This window comes from Hemitrygon akajei, chromosome 11 (assembly GCF_048418815.1).
Source record: "Hemitrygon akajei chromosome 11, sHemAka1.3, whole genome shotgun sequence".
Lineage (NCBI taxonomy): Eukaryota > Metazoa > Chordata > Chondrichthyes > Myliobatiformes > Dasyatidae > Hemitrygon > Hemitrygon akajei.
Genome location: NC_133134.1, coordinates 41,093,540 through 41,113,803, shown reverse-complemented (window position 1 = coordinate 41,113,803; position 20,264 = coordinate 41,093,540). Strand labels below are relative to the sequence as shown.

The 20,264-nt window shown below is 42.6% G+C and overlaps 1 protein-coding gene across 1 annotated transcript in view; it reads right to left on the bottom strand.

Annotated features, from left to right (window-relative positions):
• Positions 1-20,264, bottom strand: part of LOC140735520 (putative sodium-coupled neutral amino acid transporter 10) — a 260,330-nt gene that overhangs the window by 163,405 nt on the left and 76,661 nt on the right. The window contains exon 2 of the mRNA XM_073060693.1: positions 12,958-13,040. Within this exon, the coding sequence (XP_072916794.1) occupies positions 12,958-13,035 (78 nt within the window). The 5' untranslated portion in view covers positions 13,036-13,040. The remainder of the gene's footprint in view (positions 1-12,957; positions 13,041-20,264) is intronic.

Genomic DNA, 20,264 nt, shown 5'->3' with positions numbered 1-20,264 from the left:
GTAATGGTGTAAAAGAGTCCCAAGGTGCTTCATTTCATGACATATGCCAGTGAAATTAAACCTGATTCTGATTCACACAAGCATTATCAAGCAAAATCTGACACTGCAAAACATGAAGAGGTGTCAGATCGAGCAACCAGATAATCTTCTTGCAACCATCATTTTAAGAGGCATCTTAAAAGAGAAACAGGGAGACCTAGGGGGAGAATTTGAAAATGTGGGTCTCATAACCATGAGATCTCAGAAGGTTTAATAGGTATAACTTTAAATGGTGAAAGGATAGAATTGATTTCCTTGCTTTGCTTTGGGAAGAGATTCAATAATATTGATGGGATTCTGACCTTGGATGTTATCTGTTTGTGTTCCCATATTTTCCATTTATCATCTGAGTTTTCCCTGACTACTCCAGTTCAAAGACGTACTTATAGTTGTGTTGGCTTCTGTAAGTCTTCCCTGGTGTGGAAGGGTTGCAGGAGAATCACAAAGTTTGATGGATATGTGTGAGAAGATGATCACAGAGGGAATGGGACTGATGCATTTGCTCTGAACACCAACAAAGACTCGATGAACCAAAAGTCTCTCTGTCAATGTCATAAGAAAAGACGAAATATTTAAAATAAATAAGAATGCTAATATCCTTATGAAGATGTGATGGTCTAGAAAGGTTTCACACATTTGGGAGAATCAAAGGGAAATCTTCCATACTTTATTAGTCTTGTTCTGTTTCATTTTAGGGAGATTATATTGATGTAGAAAGGAAAGGAAATGAGGGCAAGCAGAGAAACTTAACAGGAAGTGATAAGTGGTAATGTACCTGCCACCAGGAGAGTGGGCAAACATGATGGACTACCTGGTCTTGTTCTGTGATCATTTCTATACATTCAGTTTCCACCTTTGGTATATCTGAGGCAAACTCTGCTCGGATGTTGGAGGAATCTACACTCACTGTGTATCTTTAATCTCTGAACCATCTCAAGCATATATTCTTAACTGACAACTCAAGGTGATCCTGAGTAAGTTACTGTGTTGGAGTTACTATTTTCAGACGAGTTGTGAAAATAAAGTCTTGCCTGCTGTCTTGAGTGGATGCCACTGATTCCATGACTTTTATTTTAAACAAGAGCAGGGTTGTTTGTTCCACTGTCTAGCTCATATCTATCTGCTAGCAACAAAAAAACCAGATGGTCTGTGGAAGCTGCTCTGGATAAACTTGCTGTCACATTAGCAGAGTGACTGCAACTCCAAAGCATTCACTGGCAGTAAGCACTTGAACGTGTTGTGAGTTCTTTGAAAGATGCCTTGGACTTGGAAATTCCTTCTGCCTTTAAGCCAGTTATTCAGTGGAATTCCTCTTTCTACGGGTTTTAGGGAAAATGTAGGTATGAATGCACTTTTGTTTAAGGTGTGTCTTTGTGCAGGCTTGCTTTTATTTTTCAGGATGGTGAAATAAATGGGTTGGTCATGACAGAGGCCTGACATAGCTCACGATGAGTGGCTTGTCTGGACTTGCATGCAGTGGAAAAGGAGAAGAAATTGATAGCAGAACTGGCAAATAATTCATGTCCTGCCAGTCCTTTGAATTTCCCTGTAAATAGAGATATACAACATAGATGGGTATCTGTTCCTCATCACTCCTCTTCCCTTTCCTTTCCTTCATTTCTCTCCCTTCCCGTCCCTCCCCTTATTGTGGATTATTTTTCTTCCAACACAATGCCAGCCACGAAAGCCACCCCCCACCCAGGCGATTAGCCACTGTCTGTGATGACAGCAGTCGTGAGAAGGACTCTGCAGAGGCTCAATCCCCGTAAGGCAGCCAGGTCAGACAACACCCCAGGCTAAGTACTCAGGGAGTGTACACAAGCTCACGGACATCTTCCATCTTCACTCGTCCAGGCTACTGTGTCCACGTGCTTCAAATCAGCCACCATCACCCCTGTGCCAAAGAACTGTACACCTTCAGAGCGAAATGACTACCATCCGGAGGCACTGACACCCCTCATCATGAAGTGCTTTGAACAGCTGGTAATGGCACCTATCAAAGTCTCCATTGCTGCCAATCTAGACACTCACTGATATGCCTACCAACAGAAATGCTCTACGACAGATACCATAGCATCTGTCATGCACCTGGCCCTGACGCACCTAGAAAACAAGGACTCGTGTCAGTATGATGTTTCTAGATTTCACTTTGGCATTCAGCACTATTATCCCACAGACCTTGGTGAGCCTCCTCGGCCTAAATACACCACTCGGCAACTGGGTGTTGGACTTCCTGACCAACGGCCCACAGGTTTTCCTCCCCGTCATGCTCAACACCGGTGGCCCCCAGGGCTGTGTGCTGAGCCCCTTGCTGAACACTCTGCTCACACGTGACGACACAGCCAAGCACCCGAGCAATCGCAGTGTCAGGTTTGCCGATGACACCACAGTGGCGGGGCATCACCAGCAACGATGAGATGGCCTACAGAGAGGAGGTGGAAGAGCTCGAGGCTTGGTGCCGGGCAAATAACCTCTTCCTCAGTGTCAACAAGATAAATATGATTATCAACTTCAGGAGAAGTCGCCTTTGCATTTGGAGCACAGCAAGGGAAACTGCAAGCAGTTTCAAACTCTTGGGAGAGCACATCTCACACAACCTCTCGAGGTCCCAGAACACATCCTGCACAGTCAGGAAAGCTCACCAAAGCCTCTGCGTTCTGAAGAGGCTGAAGAGAGCTGGACTACGCACATCTATACTCACATCCTTCTTCAGAAGTGCAGTAGAGTTGCAGTGATGCGTCATTGCTTGGTACGGAAATTTCATTGCAGCAGAGAGGGAGGCTCAACCACGGGGAGTCAAAGCTGCTCAATGCATCACCGACACCAGCCTACCCACCACCAAGGGCCTGTGTACAGAAAGGTGCCGGAAGACAGACCAGCAATGTTATGAGGGATCCCACCCACCCTGCTCATGGACTGTTTGTCCCACTCCCATCGGAGAGGAGGCTATGTAGCATTCACGCCAGGACCACCAGACTCAACGTCAGTTACTTTCCCCAAGCAGTAAGGCTGATCAACAACTTCACCCACTAACCCACCACCACTACTTTATCATCTCCTGTCAGAGTCACCTTCTATACAGACACTCCTGTGCCCAGCATCACTTTAAGGACATTCAATCAATCTACATATAGACGCTATCTTATGTATTTATACTGTGGGTTTTTTTTGTTGTTGTGCTTTATCTTATTGTGTTTATTTTGTGATTCATCAGATCCAGAGTAACAATTATTTCATTCTCCTTTACACTCGTGTGCTGGAAACGACAATCTTGAATCTCTGCTCCTTCCCTTTGCTCATCTTCTCCCCCTTTTTCTTCCACCCCGACCACATCCCAAACCTTCCTCTACACATCGTCTTTCCCTATCACCTTCCTCCCAATCTGTCACCTTCCTCATCTCTCTCACCCAACTCATCTTCCCTCCCCAACAATTTCCTCCAGTTCCTTCCAATACTCCATCCAAATCTTCCTCTGTTTCCCTCCTCTTCCCTCCCCTGCCCCTCTTCCATTTCTCCCAGACATTCCCTTCCTTTTTCTCCCTCTCCTCTCTTCCCCTTTCTTCATTTGAGACGTCCAAGTACTCCAAGAAAGGCAAGAACCACAATCCACATTCACTAACAATCTGAAATTTTAAAATATACACTAGCTAAAGGCTTGGCAGGTCAGGCCGTCTCCAGGGACTGGGTAGCTTTATTGTCTTCCCTCCACAGATTCTGCCTGACCAGCAATTTCTGCCTTTAAACAGGGTGAGACTGTTCGCTCTCCCACAGTCAGCACAGACCACAGAAAAATTGGTCGAGCTAAGTACAGAATTGGACCAAAGTTGATGTTTTCCTAAGATTATTATAGTGAAAGTCAGACCAAGTGGAACGTCAATGATAATGCAATCCTTTCCCCTGTGGTAGTCTTCTTGATCCCTTTCAAATCTCCGGCTGAATACTACCCTGATGTCATACTGTCAAATAAAACACCTATGCTGCCTAGACCAAAGTTTTTATTTTAGAAAGAAAAATAAATTAGAAATGTCTTGCAGCAGAATTATTGAACCAATGAAGCAGCGTTAAGAAAAAACATATGGGAAATTTGATGGGTAAATACGTTCCTTACTTATTATCTAACACTGACTAAACACTACCTCAACATTCAGACAGTGTGACTAAACCAGTGCAATCTGTGGCACAGCTGCTTGTTTATTTTCAATGTCTATTACTGAACCATGGTGCATATTTTTAATTCTCCATCTATAATCAGTTTAAACAAGATGTTATATTTTTCATTTCATGCGGATGAGTTCGTCAAAATAGTTGGCCGCTGTAGCGGAATATAGTTTTCACTTTCCTCGCAAACGAAACCATTGCAGGTAGGGAGTGAGAAGGAAAGCTGCAGTCACATAGCACCTTCAAGGCCGGCCAGTTAAGCGCTTTTGAAATGTAGCCAGTTTTGTAATGTCAAAGAACAAACTGCCCAATAACTTTGCTGATACCCAAAGCCATGATTAATAGGAGAGCTATCAGAGGCCCTCATATATATGCTCGGAGAGCTCAACAGGTCACGCGGCATCAGCGAAAGAGGCACTCTCTGAAAGGTCATCGGCCCAGAAAATACATCATCATTGACATCATTTATGTAGCAGCTTCAATATGGTAAAACAGCTGAAGGCATTTCACAGAAATGCTATTAACTAAATTTCCTAATGAATCGCATGACAAGATATTGGAACAGGTGATTAAAAGCTTTGCATTGAGGTAGAGCTTAGACAACTTCTTAAGGGCATTTATAAAAACTTCTTTGATAACTTCAAAGCTTCCCAAAGCATTTTATGGACATTAATTTCTGACACAGCGGCCATTTTATCATTGCAAGCTCCCACAGGCTGTTAATGTATTTTAGAGCTGGTTGAGAGCTGCTTGCAAAATCAGAGAATTCTCTACTTTTTCAAAGTGTGCTACAGGATGGTTTTATGTTTATCTGATATCGCAGAAGGAGCATGCAGCTGAGAGACATGGAATCTATTCATCAAACACTCTACACTAAAGCACAGTCTGGATTACCTGGACAGATGTCAGGAGTTGAGCTTCAATCTTCTGAGCCACAGGTAGGGGAGCTTGGTGCAACGTCAAGGATTGGGGCCAATTGATGACTAGATGCCTGTCTGGAAATTAGTGAGGTGTCGAGCCAGTGGGCTTGGTGAGGGAGAGGTATGATCAATAGTTGCGGCTGTGATCAGTGTACAGCAGGTAATCAATGGAGGTGTGGCTGATCAGGGAGCATTGCTAGAAGGGCCATGTAATCAATGGACCTGACCTCTCTGTTGATTAGTGACAAACACAAGAGATTCTGCAGATACTGGAAATACAGATGAAGGGTCTCAGCCCACAACGCCAACTATGTTCCTCTCCACAGATGCTGCCTCCCCTGCTGAGTTCCTCCAGCATTTTGTGTATATTACTATTAGCTAGTAGGCAGGAGGGGAACAGGTGAGCTGGGTGTTGTAGGTTTAGGGAATGCAGGGCTGGCTCAGTGGGGTTCAGGGTTTGAAGTTCAGAAGGAAAGCTCTGTCGATACTTCAAAGGGGACCTATCTGAGTGAGGCTTCAAGTGGGAAGCTGAGAGCTGCTTAGACTGAAACAGACCTCACAGGGGCTCCGGAAGCCAGCTTCTGTGTAAATGATGTGTGGGCCACAAACGTTCATTTGAAACTGCGAATATGGAATCACACCATACGTTACCTGTCGATGGGCCACGCCTGTTAACGCTCCATATGTTAGTGTGTGGGATGTGCATGGAATGAAAGTCATATGGACTCAATGCAACATGCCCAAAGTATCCAATTCAAAATAATGTTTCATAGTGCATTGAAGTTAGATCATCTCGTGACTAAAAATATGGCATCATGCAACCAGATTTTTTGTTGCTGCAATGCGATCTCAGTAGAGTGTGCGCCAAATACAATAATGCAATGACATAATTCACTAAGATCCCACACACAGTGCTTGTACTCAAAACCATTATTCAATTGCTTTCTCTTTCCTTACACTCCATATCTGCACACCATAAAAGCCACACTGTAGGGCAACAGTACATCATGTTCTCTGCTATATACAGTATATCGCTACATCTTTTTTTTAAAAATACCTCCAGAGATAACATGAATTCACTGGATTCTGGTGATACCTCAGAATCTCATTGCATGGTGAACCTGCTTGAGAAATTAGTGCAATGGACGTGCACGTGTGTGGAAATCTTAAGATGTGTGCGGGTGAGAAGCAGTTGGAATGAGTTTTGCATGTGGAATTTTTTTAAACATAGGAGTATAGTATGTGTGTTTAGGCAGGGGACTGTGGTCATTGTATTTAATGTGGCTATTGTGTTTCAGTATCTGCTGCAGGGAAACGTGGGTAATGTGTGAGTGCATCATCAGGGCAGCGTGAGTGTGTACTGTGGATACAGCGCGGGTATACGCATAGCTGTTGTGTGAGAGCTGCAACAGTATTCATTGCAAATGCCAAAGCAACACGCACAAAATGCTGCAGGAACTCAGCAGGTCAGGCAGCATCTATGGGGTGAATAAGCAGTCGATGTTTTCGGCCAAGAAACCCCTCCCCCCTTTTCAGGATTGGAAGAGAAGCGGCAAGACCCCAGAATAAAATGTTGGGCGGGGGGGGGGGGTGGGGGGGATAGCTAGAAGGTGCTAGGTGAAGTCAGATGGGCAGGAAAGATAAAGGGCTGGAGAGGAAGGATTCTGATAGGAGAGGAGAGTGGACTAATAGGAGAAAGAGAAGGAGGAGGGGACCCAGGGGGAGGTGATAGGCAGGTGAGAAGATGTATGAGGCCAGAGTGGGGAAAAGAAGAGAGGTGGGAAAGGGAAACATTTTTTTTAATGGAAGGAAAAATCGATAATCATGCTAGCAGGTTGGAAACTACCCAGATGGAGTTTAAGACATTGCTCCTTCATCCTGAGGTTGACCTCATCTCAGAATGGGAATGGGAATTGGAATTAAAATATTTGGCCAGAGGGAAGTTCCATTTTTTGTGGATGGAGCGAAGGTGCTCGCCAAAATGGTCCCCCCGATTTACGACGGGTCTCACCAATGTAGAGGAGGCCAAATTGAAAGCACCATACACAATGGACAACCCCAGCATTCACGGGTGAAGTGTTACCTTACCTGCAAGGACTGTTTGGGGCCCGCATTGGAGGTGAAGGAGATGAATGGGCAGGTGTAGCTCTTTGGCTGCTTGTAGGGATAAGTGCCAGGAGGTGGATTAGTGGGGAGGGACAAATGGACAACGGGATCACAGAAGGAGCATTCCCTGCAGAAAGCGGAGAGATGGGGGGAGGTAGTAGGATTTCTTTGGAGATTTCTGAAGTTGCAGAGGGTGATTTGTTGGATGCAGAGGCTCATGGTGAAGTGGATAAGGACAAGAGGAACTATCATTGTTCAGGTGGCGGGAAGATGGGATGTGAGTGGATGTTTGGGAAATGGAGGAGATGTGGGTGAGGGCAGCACCAATGGTGGAGGAAGGGAAACCCCATCCTTTGAGGAAGGAGGACATCTCTAATGTCCCGGGAAGGAAAGCCTCATCCTGGGAGCAGATGCGGTGGAGATGAAGGAACTGATAAAATGTAATCGCATTTTTACAGGAGACAGGGTGAGAAGAGGTATAATCAAGATAACCACGGGAATCGGTAGGTTCATAAAGATGTCTGTCGACAGCTTGTCTCCTGAAATGGAGACAGAGAGATCGAGAAAGGGGAGAGATGTGTCATAAATGGACCAAGCGAACCTAAGGGCAGGACAGAAATTAAAGGCAAAGTTGATGAATCTGACGAGCTCAGCATGGGTGCATGAAGCAGCACCAATGCAAATGCACTGTAAATATCTTGTGTGCATGAAGGGGTGATGTGTGAGTGTGGGAACTGTGTAGTGTACATTTTGATTCTGTTGGAATGTGGGAACTGTGATTGTGGTTGCTATGTTTGTCGTTAATGAGCTTCAGAGTGGATTCACTGTTTGTGGTTTATGTTATGAGAGTGTGCCGTGAGTTTTGACTATAACACTGTCCTCATACCTGATCCAGGCACTAAAATATTCATTTTACACAAACTTAAAAGCAAAGGTAATTACATTAACGGTAATGTATGCAGCGAGGCTTCTTCCAATATCTGCTCACTTAACAGCAGCATTCAATTATCAAGTACTCTCTCCATTCTCAGTTCTGTGGGCGGGATAATGTGGAAAAGCATTGGAATACAATGGAACATTTGCATACTGCATAATTGGATATTTTGTGCATATCTTTTATTATGTTGAATTGGTACTAGTTGGGCAACGCAGACCTCTGAGGAAATTTAATGTAGATAAACAAATACATTCTGAATGTTTGGCTTCTGCACTGGAGCTGGGAATTTCAATATAAAAAGAGGCTCTCGGTATTGTATTATTTATCTACGGATAAATTAGAATTGCTTTTCTGCACTATAGTACAAGTTCCAGAAAGGGTTCTGCTGGCCTGGCCTAACAAATCATCGTGATTTATTGCAAAGTCATCCTAATTAAACAATAAAAGCTTGCTCCACAACCTCTCCCTTTCCTGCCTCGCAAGCCCTTCTCCCAGCACAGTGCCACTTTTCCATGCGGGTGCTTTAATTTCCCCTGCAGTCTGCGGTATAATATCAACTCAGCAATGTGTGGTGTAGCAGGCTTTTAATTTGTTGTCTGAGATTCCTTCCCCAGGACCCACAGTCCCCCGCATCCAGCACCAGCTTGAATGTCAAGTAACATCCATCCTTACACCTCGGCTAATGCACCCAAGGCATTTGTTGGGGGATGTGATACAGAATGACGCTCTTAACCTTTGGTTGCTGATACTAATCATATTAGGATATTCCTGCTTGGATTTCTAGACCTCAATGTTAGCAATGAGCTAGCAGCATGACTGGAGAGGAACAGGATGGGAAGTTGTCTGCATACAAAAAAAATTACACAAATCCAACCACATTTTTAGTCATTTAAATTTTTACGAACCAAATCTGGCCATTCACCTGGCCCCTGCTAAAGGCAGGAACCCCCAATTAAAAAGGGAAAGTCACGATTTAATGACACACTTAGCCAAGGCACTTGAATGTTATAGTAGGCTGTCGAGGCCATATTGCGGTCCGTGGTTATGATGGAAACAAATCCTTTTGTTGCAGCACTAATAAAAATCTGGGTGTTCCAGGGCTGACCAGTGACCTCCTGACTTTTGGCTGAAGTTTTATTAATTCAGTCTAGGCGAGCCTCTGCAGCACTACTGAGGAATTTTACTGTGTGTAAAATGGCTCTTGCTTTTACCTCCTTAACAAGTGTGTTCCTTCAAAACAGCCCATTCTTGTAACTTTACTGTGGACTTCATAAAAGGTAGCATTTTCTTCACTAAACAGTACCGTGACTCAGAAGACTCATTCTCCCTGCAATCTATTTCTCTTCTCCATTCTCCCAGGTGCTGACTTCTCCTGTTGTCATTTGCTATTTATACCATTAGCAGGAGTTCCTTCCCTTGCTAGGGGGCTAAGACCATTTGTAATATTGCTTCTGGCACTTGGAAGAGAAGAACATTTTATGTGCAGACAGGAAAGCACCCTCTTCTTCCATTTCTCCTGGCTATTAAGACTCTGTTCTCCCTGGGTACCACAATAGTCAACAGTACCATCAAGGGAGCTAATCACTGAATCATCTTCATTATTACATTTGATACAATCAGGTTCAACCAAAAAATGTCACATCCACTTTCCGATTTCTATTGATTCTATATTGCAGCATCAAACTACTGTTATTACATGCATATGGCTGCTTAAATGTCCAAAACAGGCAAGCCCTGAAACTGACACTGATTCTGTAAAAGGTAGAATATGGAAGGACAAGCAACACACACAAAAACCCTTCGGCAGGCCTCTGCCCGAAAAGTCGACTGTACTTGTTTCCATAGATACCGCCTGGCCTGCTGAGCTCCTCCGGCATTTTGTGTATGTCGCTTGGATTTCCAGCACCTGCAGATTTTGTCTTTATAAGGAAGAACAGGCTCTTTCATGTCTTCAGTACCCAAAGAGCTTGAAGACTTCTGATATACTTCTGAAATGTAAAACTGGAAATCAAGAAAGAGCACCCAGTATTGCTCAATGACGAAAATGTTGTATTCTATGATATTCTGAGTGACTATAAAAGGGAAGCCCAAGTCTAAACTAAAATGAAAACCACTTTCCTACCCCTTGCAAACTGAAATCCTTTTGTAAATCTCTGTGGCAAGTCGTGAATTCAGCATGAAAGTCAAAAATCCTGCAGATGCTGGAAATCTCAAGGAAGAACTGAAAATGCTTGAAATACCCAGCAGAATGCATCGGAAGAGAAACCGATTAAATTGTTTAGATCAAAGAACCTTTGTCAGAAGGAGAAAAAAAACCTAAATTGTTGAACTGCAGGGAAGAAGGGCAGGAGAGAGGAGATGTTTCTGATTGGACCATGGGGATAAGATGGGAACAAAACTATCTGGTCAATGAGTGAATGGAGGATCCTCCATCCCACTCTCAGTCTGAATCCCCCTGCATTATTCCAATGAGGTCCAACAGAGCCTGAGAAACAGCACCTAATCTCCTTTCTGGGCATTTTGCTGCCATTATATATTGAATTGTACAACTTCAGGTACTCAGATCTTTCTGTCTGTATCAGTCATCCATATTGGTTCAGCTAAGTTGTTGTTTTTTGTCTCCTGAATTGGAGAACATATCTAGTCAAACTTGCTGGGCACGTCTTTCTGCTTTGCATTTCAAACACCTCCATTCTGTTGTCTGTGTTGTTCAGTCAATGTTTTCACTTTCTAACTGACACCTTTCACTGGTTTTTTGAGTACTTTCTATTCTTTAATCATTGACTTAGCAATGTTACAAAGCGAACAAATCATTCATTAGGAAGGTTATTGGAAGGTATTCTGAAGGACCGGTTACATAAGTATTTGGATAGACATGGACTGATTAAGGATAGTCTGCATGGTTTTGTGAGTGGTGGGTCATGTCTAACCAATCTTATAGAGCTTTTCAAGGAAGTTACCAGGAAAGGGAATGAAGGCAAGGCAGTGAATGTTGTCTACATGGACTTTAGCAAGGGATTTGACAAGGTCCCACATGGGAGTTGGTCAAGAAGGTTCAGTCATTTGGCATTCAAGGTGAGGTAGTAAATTGAATTAGACACTAGCTTTGTGGGAGAAACCAAAGAGTGGTAGCAGATGGTTGCCTTGCTGACTGGAAGCCTGTGACTAGTGGTGTGCTGCAAGGATCAGTGCAGGGCCTGTTGTTGTCTGTCATCTAAGTCAACAATCTGGACGATAATGTGGTTAATTATTTCACCACATTATTTAATAATTGTGGATGATACCAAGGTTGAGGGCGTAGTGCACGGTAAGGAAAGCTATCTTGGCTTACAGAAGGTTCTGGGCCAACCAGAAAAAAGGGCTGAGAAATGGCAGATGGAATTTAATGCAGACAAATGTGAGTTGTTGCACTTCAGTAGGACAAACCAGGGTAGGTCTTTCTCAGTGAACAGTAGGGCATTGAGGAGTGGGGTAGAACAAAGGGATCTGGGAATACAAGCCTATAATTTATTGAAAGTTCTGGCACAGGTAAATAGGGCTGTAAAGAAAGCCTTTGTCACATTGGCCATAAATTAAAGTACTGAGTAGAGAAGATGGATGTTATGTTGATTTTGTATTGACATTGATTCAATACATTGACAATTGTATTGACAATTTGGAGTATTGTGTGCAGTTTTTGGTCACCTGCTTACAGGAAATATGTAAATAAGGTTTAAGTAGTACAGAGAAAACTTACAAGGATGTTGAGTTATAAGGAAAGATTGAATAGGTTAGGACTCTATTCCTTGGAACTTTGAAGATTGAGAGGAGGTATAGAAAGGAGGTATACAAAATTATGAGAGGTATAGAAAGGGTAAAGGCAAGCAGGCTTTTCCCACTGAGGTTGGACTACAACCAGAGGTCACAGGTTTAGTGAAAGGTGAAAAGTTTAAGGGGAACATGAGGGGAAACTTCTTCACTGAGAGGGCAGTGAGAGTGTAGAACAAGCTGCCAGCAGGTGGTGCAGGCAAGCTCGATTTCAATGTTTAAGTGAAGTTTGGATAGATACGTAGATGGTAGGGGTACGGAGAGCTATGGTCCCAGTGCAGGTCAATCAGACTAGACAGTTTAAATGGTTCAGCACTGACTAGATGGGCTGAAAGGCCTGTTTCTGTGCTGTACGTTTATATGACTCTAAAAGCACTGCAATTTTGGAAAAACTGAAGCAAAGCATTGACTTATCAGGATCTGAAAACAATTGCATTTTCTCCATCATTCACAGAAAGTGGCAGGACTGGCAATACCAAAATATTCTCAGGATGGTGGGGATAGCCAATGAATAGAGTGCCAGGCAAAGGAAGGCACTCAGACATTTGTTTTGATCAAACTACATCTCAAGTACGAAGCCCAATTTTACTCACTATGATAGAAAATAATAAAAACAAATAAAGTTGTGTTTATACAGACCCTTTCATCATCTCCAGATGTCCAAAAGAATTTACTTCTGAAGCACAACCACTGATGCAGTCAACACCGGAGGGAGTGGAGAAAAATGTCAGATTTTTCTGAAGTAACACTGAGGAGACCTTATTCCTGCAATTCTTGAAGATATTAAGAAATATAAGATGCAAATTACCAAAGACTAGACATGCTTTGGTGTGAGTAGGTGTCGGGGCATAGATACCAAAGCCTAGAGCGATTCTAAACTGGAAGAAAATAGATTGCAATTCACTGTCCAGGCTTGTTGTAGATCAATTGAAATGTGGACTTTGCATCCAATTTAGATTGTGGAGTTGACATGAAAGGAGTATGACTCACCAGCATTACAGAGTAGAATGTCATAATGGGCCAACATTTCGGCTGTCGACTGAATCGATTTCCTCTTGAAACCATCATATAACCTGGAATAAGATTAATGGTTTTCAAAATCAGTCAGAATTAATTATTACCTTTGATATGTCACCAATACAATGCCAGCTTACATTATTGACGAGACATTAATATAGAGAGAAAAAAAATCTCTATGTATTCAACAGGCCTGAGGAAAATGGTAAAGACGAGGCTGTAAATCAAAGGAAGTAGAAATGGGAATAGGGTGGCAAAAGTTTGAGGAAGTTAATGTGGGAATGAGACTGAGAAAAAGCAGGGAAGGAAGGAAGCTGCAAGGGCTTTAACAAAGGAGCTCCAAAGAAGAAGGTCTTGCTGAGTAGAAGAACAGCAACAGATGGTGGGGTAAGATACATTTGTGATTAAAACAGTTCAAATATTTAGTCTTTCATGTCCAAAAGAAAATGTTTATTTGTACAGAGTTAATGCTTAAAGTGCCCTGTCTCAGCATACACGCAATGGTATGCAGCAGGCCAAGGGTTAAAATGCAGATTTTCAAAATGTCTAAACATGTCAGCATTGACTTCCTCAAACTTTATTTGAACCTGCAGATATTTGTTCTCCCTGCCATTGCTTGTGAGACAGGAACCAAATGCATAAGTTTTGGGTGGTTCAAAAAAATTGCTACATTTAAGACCAAAGAGGCCAGTCACTTGGACGAAAGGGAAGTTGCTCTCATTTGTTGCCTGGGGGAAGTGCTATCCCATAGGTGACTGCAACAGCCAAACAGAAGCAGCATGTCAACGATAAGCCTATAGGATATCACCTGACTGTAAGTGCAGAAAATGGTTGGGTATCACCTGTAGCACATGGGGAGAAAAGGTGACAGGTTCACACGAGTGCAGCTATAAATCGCAAATAAAGCAATCTGTTGATCAATTATAACTTATCAGATATTTGATAAAAATATTAGGATTTGACAAAATCTAAAATTAGAAGACAGTATTCTGGGATTATGGGAAACAGGTAACATCTGTGTTGTTACTACCTAACAAGGATCCAAAACAATTGAATCATATTATAAAGTGATTTTGAATCACCGTTGAAAACCAAAGCGTTGTTTCACTCATCAGCCCAAAGTTTACTGGTCTAAAGTCCTCCACCAACAAAGGACTCCATACATTCTCGTCCTCAGATTCGCATCCCTCAATCATCTCTCCCCACCCTATCTCTATTACCACCGCCTGTCTGGAAGCTCGTTGTAATCTTCACACTCCTCCGGTTCTTTCTCCTTCTCCATTTCCTTCCCCCACTTCATCAGCCAGGGACCACCACTCATTGATGGTTTGCTCCCTTAGCCCTGATGACAGAACAGTGGCAGAAACATCTCCCTGCCACCCCCTGCAGCTTCCAATCGGGGCTGTCGGCCCCCCAATTTCTGCCCTTCCTCCTCAGCCACAGCCGAAAGCTGCCCTTTTCTGCCTCTTCAGCCAACTGTCTGCTGGCCCTCCTGAGCCTCGCCCCAGTCACTGCCCTATCACGGAGTAACCTTGTCATCGATGCACGATGAAAGCCCCGGCATCCTACCTGCACAGAGTGGATGATAGTCCTTTCACAGCGGAGTGCAATCCACTTCCTACTGTGTAGGACTCCTATCTCAGGGTGAATACCTGGGCAGTCAGCTTTTCAATGAAGCATTACATTGAGGTCCAATCTGACTTGAACATTACAAGGTGCTGGTGTGAAGAAGTGCAGGAGTGTTACCCCCTGTATCCTGGACATTAGTTCCACCTCCATCAACAACTCTTTGAGAAAACAGATTACCTGCTCATTAGTATATTCCTTTTTGTTTGTAGGAGCTTTCTGAGCACGAATTGCTTTTTGAGTTTCCTGCATTACAGCAGTGGTTATATTTAAGGTCCTCAATACTATTTAGAAGGTATGAGATAGGAGATCTCTTTTAGAAACAGGAAAACACCTACTTTCCGGTATCTGGCTCAGGCACGTGCTGCTGCTACTAGTCGAGTTAAAGGATAACACATGTTAGCTGTCCCTCTCTCATGGTGCCTGTTTTGCACCTGCCTTATCTGCAGGTGCTTTATCCTAGCACGGATACACTCAAAAACATCTATAGATGTACCGTGGAGAGCATTCTGACAGGCTGCATCCTGTCTGGTGTGGAGGGGTGGAGGGAGGGGGCTACTGCACAGGATCGAAAGAAGCTGCAGAAGGTTATAAATTTAGCTGGCCCCATCTTGGGTACTAGCCTACAAAGTACCCAGGACATCTTCAAGGAGCGGTGTCTCAGAAAGGCAGAAAGGCATTAAGGACCTCCAGCACCCAGGGCATGTCGATTTCTCACTGTTACCATCAGGAAGGAGGTACAGAAGCCTGAAGGCACACACTCAGCAATTCAGGCACAGCTTCTTCCTCTCTGCCATTCAATTCCCAAATAGACATTGAACCCTTGGACACTACCTCACTTTTTTTTAATATACAGTATTTCTGTTTTTTGCACAATTTTTAATCTATTCAATATACGTGTACTGTAATTGGTTTATTTATTTATTTATTATTATTATTATTTTATTTTGTTTTTTTCTTCTATATTACGTATTGCATTGAACTGCTGTTGCTAAGTTAACAAATTTCACGTCACATGCCGGTGATAATAAACCTGATTCTGATTCTGATTCTGGACTGACAGCCATTAAACATCCTCCAGTGTATTACCTAATTAACTTTTCTTGGTTTTTGTGCCTAGACTGTGAGAGTTAGCAGGTTGGTAGATGCGAAGTTAGTCAGCTCCATCAAAGGTACTAGCCTCCATAGTATCCAGGATATCTTCAAGGAACAGTGCCTGAGAAAGGCAGCGTCCATCATTAAGGACCCCACCATCCAAGACATGCACTCTTTTCATTGCTACCATCAGGAAAGAGGTACAGAAGCCTGAAGACACACACTCAGCAATTCAGAAACTGCTTCTCCCCTTCTGCCATCTGATTTCTAAATGGACAGTGAACCCATGAACACTGCCTCAATACTTTCTGTTTTTACACTATGTATTTGAATTTAACTATTTAATATACATATATACTTACTGTAATCCAGTTTTTTTCTATATTTATCATGTATTGCATTGTACTGCTGCAGCAAGGTTAACAAATTCCATGACATGTGCAGGTGATATTAAACCTGATTCTGATTTTATTTAACAGCAAACTTGATCATGCTTCAATATCTATACATGTGCACTTCTGGTTGAAATTAAAATGTGGCTTTACTCATACCTGAGCTTGGGGATGATGAGTTCTATGCAGGTATGAATCAGAGCCGGGTCTTCAGTTATCAGTATGACTAGACCATCTATTAAGTTATTAATGGCAAGGCTACCCAATAACTACTATAGCCCTGTATTCCGCTGTACATTGCAAAGGTAGTTGGGTGGTTGGGTGTCGTTGCTGATCTCAACTCTAAAATGAACTTGTGATTCTACATTATGTTCAAATCAGAGAGAGGGTAATGGGGGAGGAGGAGGAAATGAACAGAGCACATTAGAATGAGGAAAAGGGATGGGCAGTGTGGGTGAGGAGGGAAGGAAAGCGATGAGAGAACATTGTATGAGAGAAGAAAGAGCGACATGGTGGGAGAAAAGAGAAAAGAAGACTAAGAGAAAATGAACAGCAAACAAGGTTTGTTTAAATCTTTACCTATGCAGGAAAACAAAGGAATTCCTTCTTCCCAGCACTTTTTCCCGGGGTGGGAACAGACAATACAAGAGGATATACTTTTGAGGTGATTGGAGAAAAGCACTGGGGGATGTCAGGGGTATATAGAGTGGTAAATGCATGGTTGGTGGTGACAGAAACAGATGAATTAGGGATATTCACTGTAAGAGACTGTTAGATAGGCACATGGATGAAGGGAAAATGGAGAGCTCTGTGCGAGGGAAGGGTTAGATTGATCTTGCCGTAGGTTAAAAACGTCAACCCAACATCATGGCCCAAAGAGTCTGAACTATGATGTACTGTCCCATGTTCTATATTCCAAATTCAAGATAGATGACCAAGTTATGAAGATACATTTTTAATTTGTCTCAACCACCCAGCAGCGGCTTAAATTTATAGATAGCAAAATGGAATATTGATATTGATGCTGAATATTGACGGTGATCCATAATAGAAGAAAAAGTATAATTCATCATAACTGTATTAGATGACCAGCAGCTTTACAAAACATCTTACATGGAATTTCAGACCTTGATAGCTGAACGGAGGCCAACCAGAGGCAGAATGGTGAAATACTGAGAAGGCCGAGAGGCTATGAAAGTGAGTTACAGAGTGAGGGGAAATTACACTGTTGGGATGAGGTCTGAAGTTGTGGATTTCAGCTGCAGATAAACTGGGGCAGATGGGATCTGATGATTATGGAAGCATATATCATATGGACATGTGGTGAAAATCCAATGTTAGAATCAAATAAAACATCAAAGTCACAAACAAGTCAATTATGAGTTTTATAAGAGCAAATCTGAAACAGTGGCATCAATGAAACCTGATTGGAGGGACTCAAGCAATCACCTTTTGGTTGGCAAGATGAATATGAATTAATAATATGTTCCTTCCCTTTGGCAAGGAAATGAAGGTAGAAGATGGAGTGACTGGAGTACATTTTCAGTGCTCAATATTTGGTTTATATGAAGAAAGCAGTGATGCTGGAAGATTTGAAGGCAAGAGATTACATAAATGTTATCCTGAGGTGAGATGCCACTGGGTGTTCCTATCCTTTCTACCTTCCGCTCCTGTTCTATACATTACATCTTCAATAATTTCCCTTTCTCTATTAATGCTGCAATTTTTATTGCTCAGCACAGGATATTTTCCTCACTTCATTGCAATATGAATTATAATTTTCTTGTCAAACTCGACAGGCATAAGTGTTTGTGGCTCCTTCGAAATGGGGAATGTAATCAAAACCTAAGCAGAAGCAATCACAGCAAATAAGGGCAGAATTATTTAACAGTCATTTTTATTACAAAGTGCTTTGCATTGAATGTTTGTCTGAGGCAATTGCATGCCAATGACACCTAAAATCCTTTAAGATCACTCTTCGGCTAGTAGGCTAAAAGTAACAAGGTCAAGGATATGTCAAAAATATTTCCCTCCCTTCCTCCTTTAAAACTTCTTTGTACTCTTTGCGGTTTGATAACATCTTTCCTACAGACGGTTGACCAAAACTGAACACAGTATTTCAGGGCTTATCTCATGGAAGTCTTGTACAACTCCACCATGACCTACCAAGTTCTATTATTCAATGCCCTGACTGATGGTAATGTAGTTAAAAACATAATGCACACATCAAAGAATTAAGAAGAAACAGGCCAGGGATAGAGAAGGATATCTGTGATTTATATGACTTACACCAAGACCTTTCAAACAAAGCTACCTTTAAATCGACATTGGCAGACACCAAGTTAGTAACGTCACTCAAGAGTGGTCACAAAATGCTGGTGTGTGAAATGAAAACCGGGCTGCCCTTTGAATGTTTGATTGGAGCTTGCTGTTAGGTGAACTTTTGCTCTTAAGCACGATACACCTGAGGGAAAACGCTGCATGCTCACACACGGTGGCGGGTGGGGTGTCTGTTTACTTTCCTCGGACCAACATTCATCAGCTCAATGGAGAGAAATTTCAAACAAAGGAAAGTGAAGCAGCTTGAAAGAAGATTTTGTTGACTTTTGCAGGCTCTCCAAACAGTCACACAGCTCTCTACAGCTTTCAGTGCTGTTGGCTGTCATATTTTGATATTACAACATGTCATACAGCTCCCATTGTCAATCTCTGTTGAAAACTTTCTTCAAAGGCCACACAGTGAGGTGTAAGTAGAGAGTTACTCTATCTATTTTCGTCCTCTCGTAGTAGAGAGCTACTCTATCTATTTTCATTCTTCTTGTACGTGAGTTTTGCCACATGCAGGTAACCTCAGATTCCATTTGTGCAATTAAGGTTTGCTACAACCGCATGTAAGTGCATTGTGGTTTATTTAGGAGACATCCTTTTGCTTCCTTTAGAATTTTATTGCACAGACACATTGGGCTGAACAATGCCTCTGTGCTGCATCACTCTTGGATTCAATGATGGTACTTGGTCTTACAATGGTACCATTAAACACGATATAATATGAGCATAGACTAAAAAGAAGCATAAAACTGAACTGTAATATAGTTCATTGGTATATAAATTGAATAGTCAGCATGGACTCTATGAATGGAAAGGCTGAATGATTCTATGACCTTATGAAGAAATTGGTGAGGGCAAGTGTGGGCTTCTTACAGACAGAGACTGGAGATTTTATAACAGGGAGCAAGGAAATGGCAGAGGACTTAAGTGATTACTTCAGCGACACACACAAAATGCTGCAGGAACTCAGCAGGCCAGGCAGCATCTATGGAAATGAATAAAGAGTCAACGTTTCTGGCCAAGACCCTTCTTCAGGACAGGAGAGGAAGGGTGAAGACACCAGAATAAAGAAGTTGGGGGAGGGGAAGGAGGATCACTGGAAGGTGATAGGTGAAGTCAGGAGGTAGGAAAGGTAAAGGGCTGGAGAGGAAGGAATCTGATAGGAGTAGACAGTGGACCACAGGAGAAAGGGAAGGAGGAGGAGACCAAGGTGGAGACGATAGGCAGGTGAGAAGAGGCCAGAGTGGGGAATAGAAGAAGAGGGGAGGGTGAGCGATTTTTTTAAACTTTTGGTCTTAAGCACAATACACCTGAGTGAAAATGCTGCATGCTCACACACAGTGGCGGGTGGGGTGTCTGTTTACTTTCCTAGAAGAAGAAATCGATATTCATGCCAACAGATTAGAAGCTTCTCAGACAGAATATAAAGTGGTTCTCCTCCACCCTGAGGGTGGCCTCACATTGGCGCAAGAAGAAGCCAAGGACAACATGTCGGAATGGAAATGGGAATTGGAATTAAAATGTTTAGGCATCGCTTAGTTCTGCTTTTGCCCGGATGGAGTGCAGGTGCTCGACACAGCCATCCCCAATTTATGACGGGTCTCACCAATGTAGAGGAAGCCGCATCAGTTCAACGTCTGCCTTCATGAAAGAAGACACACAAAAACTGCCAGATATATTGGATAACATTATCTCATGGGAATGAGGAACTGAAAGAATTAAGTAATAGTCAAAAAATAGCACGAGAGAGTTGGTGAGGTTTAAAGCTCATAAATCACAAGGACAATGATATTTTCAAAGAGTCTTGAAAGAGGTGACTCTGTTTTTGATCTTTTAGAT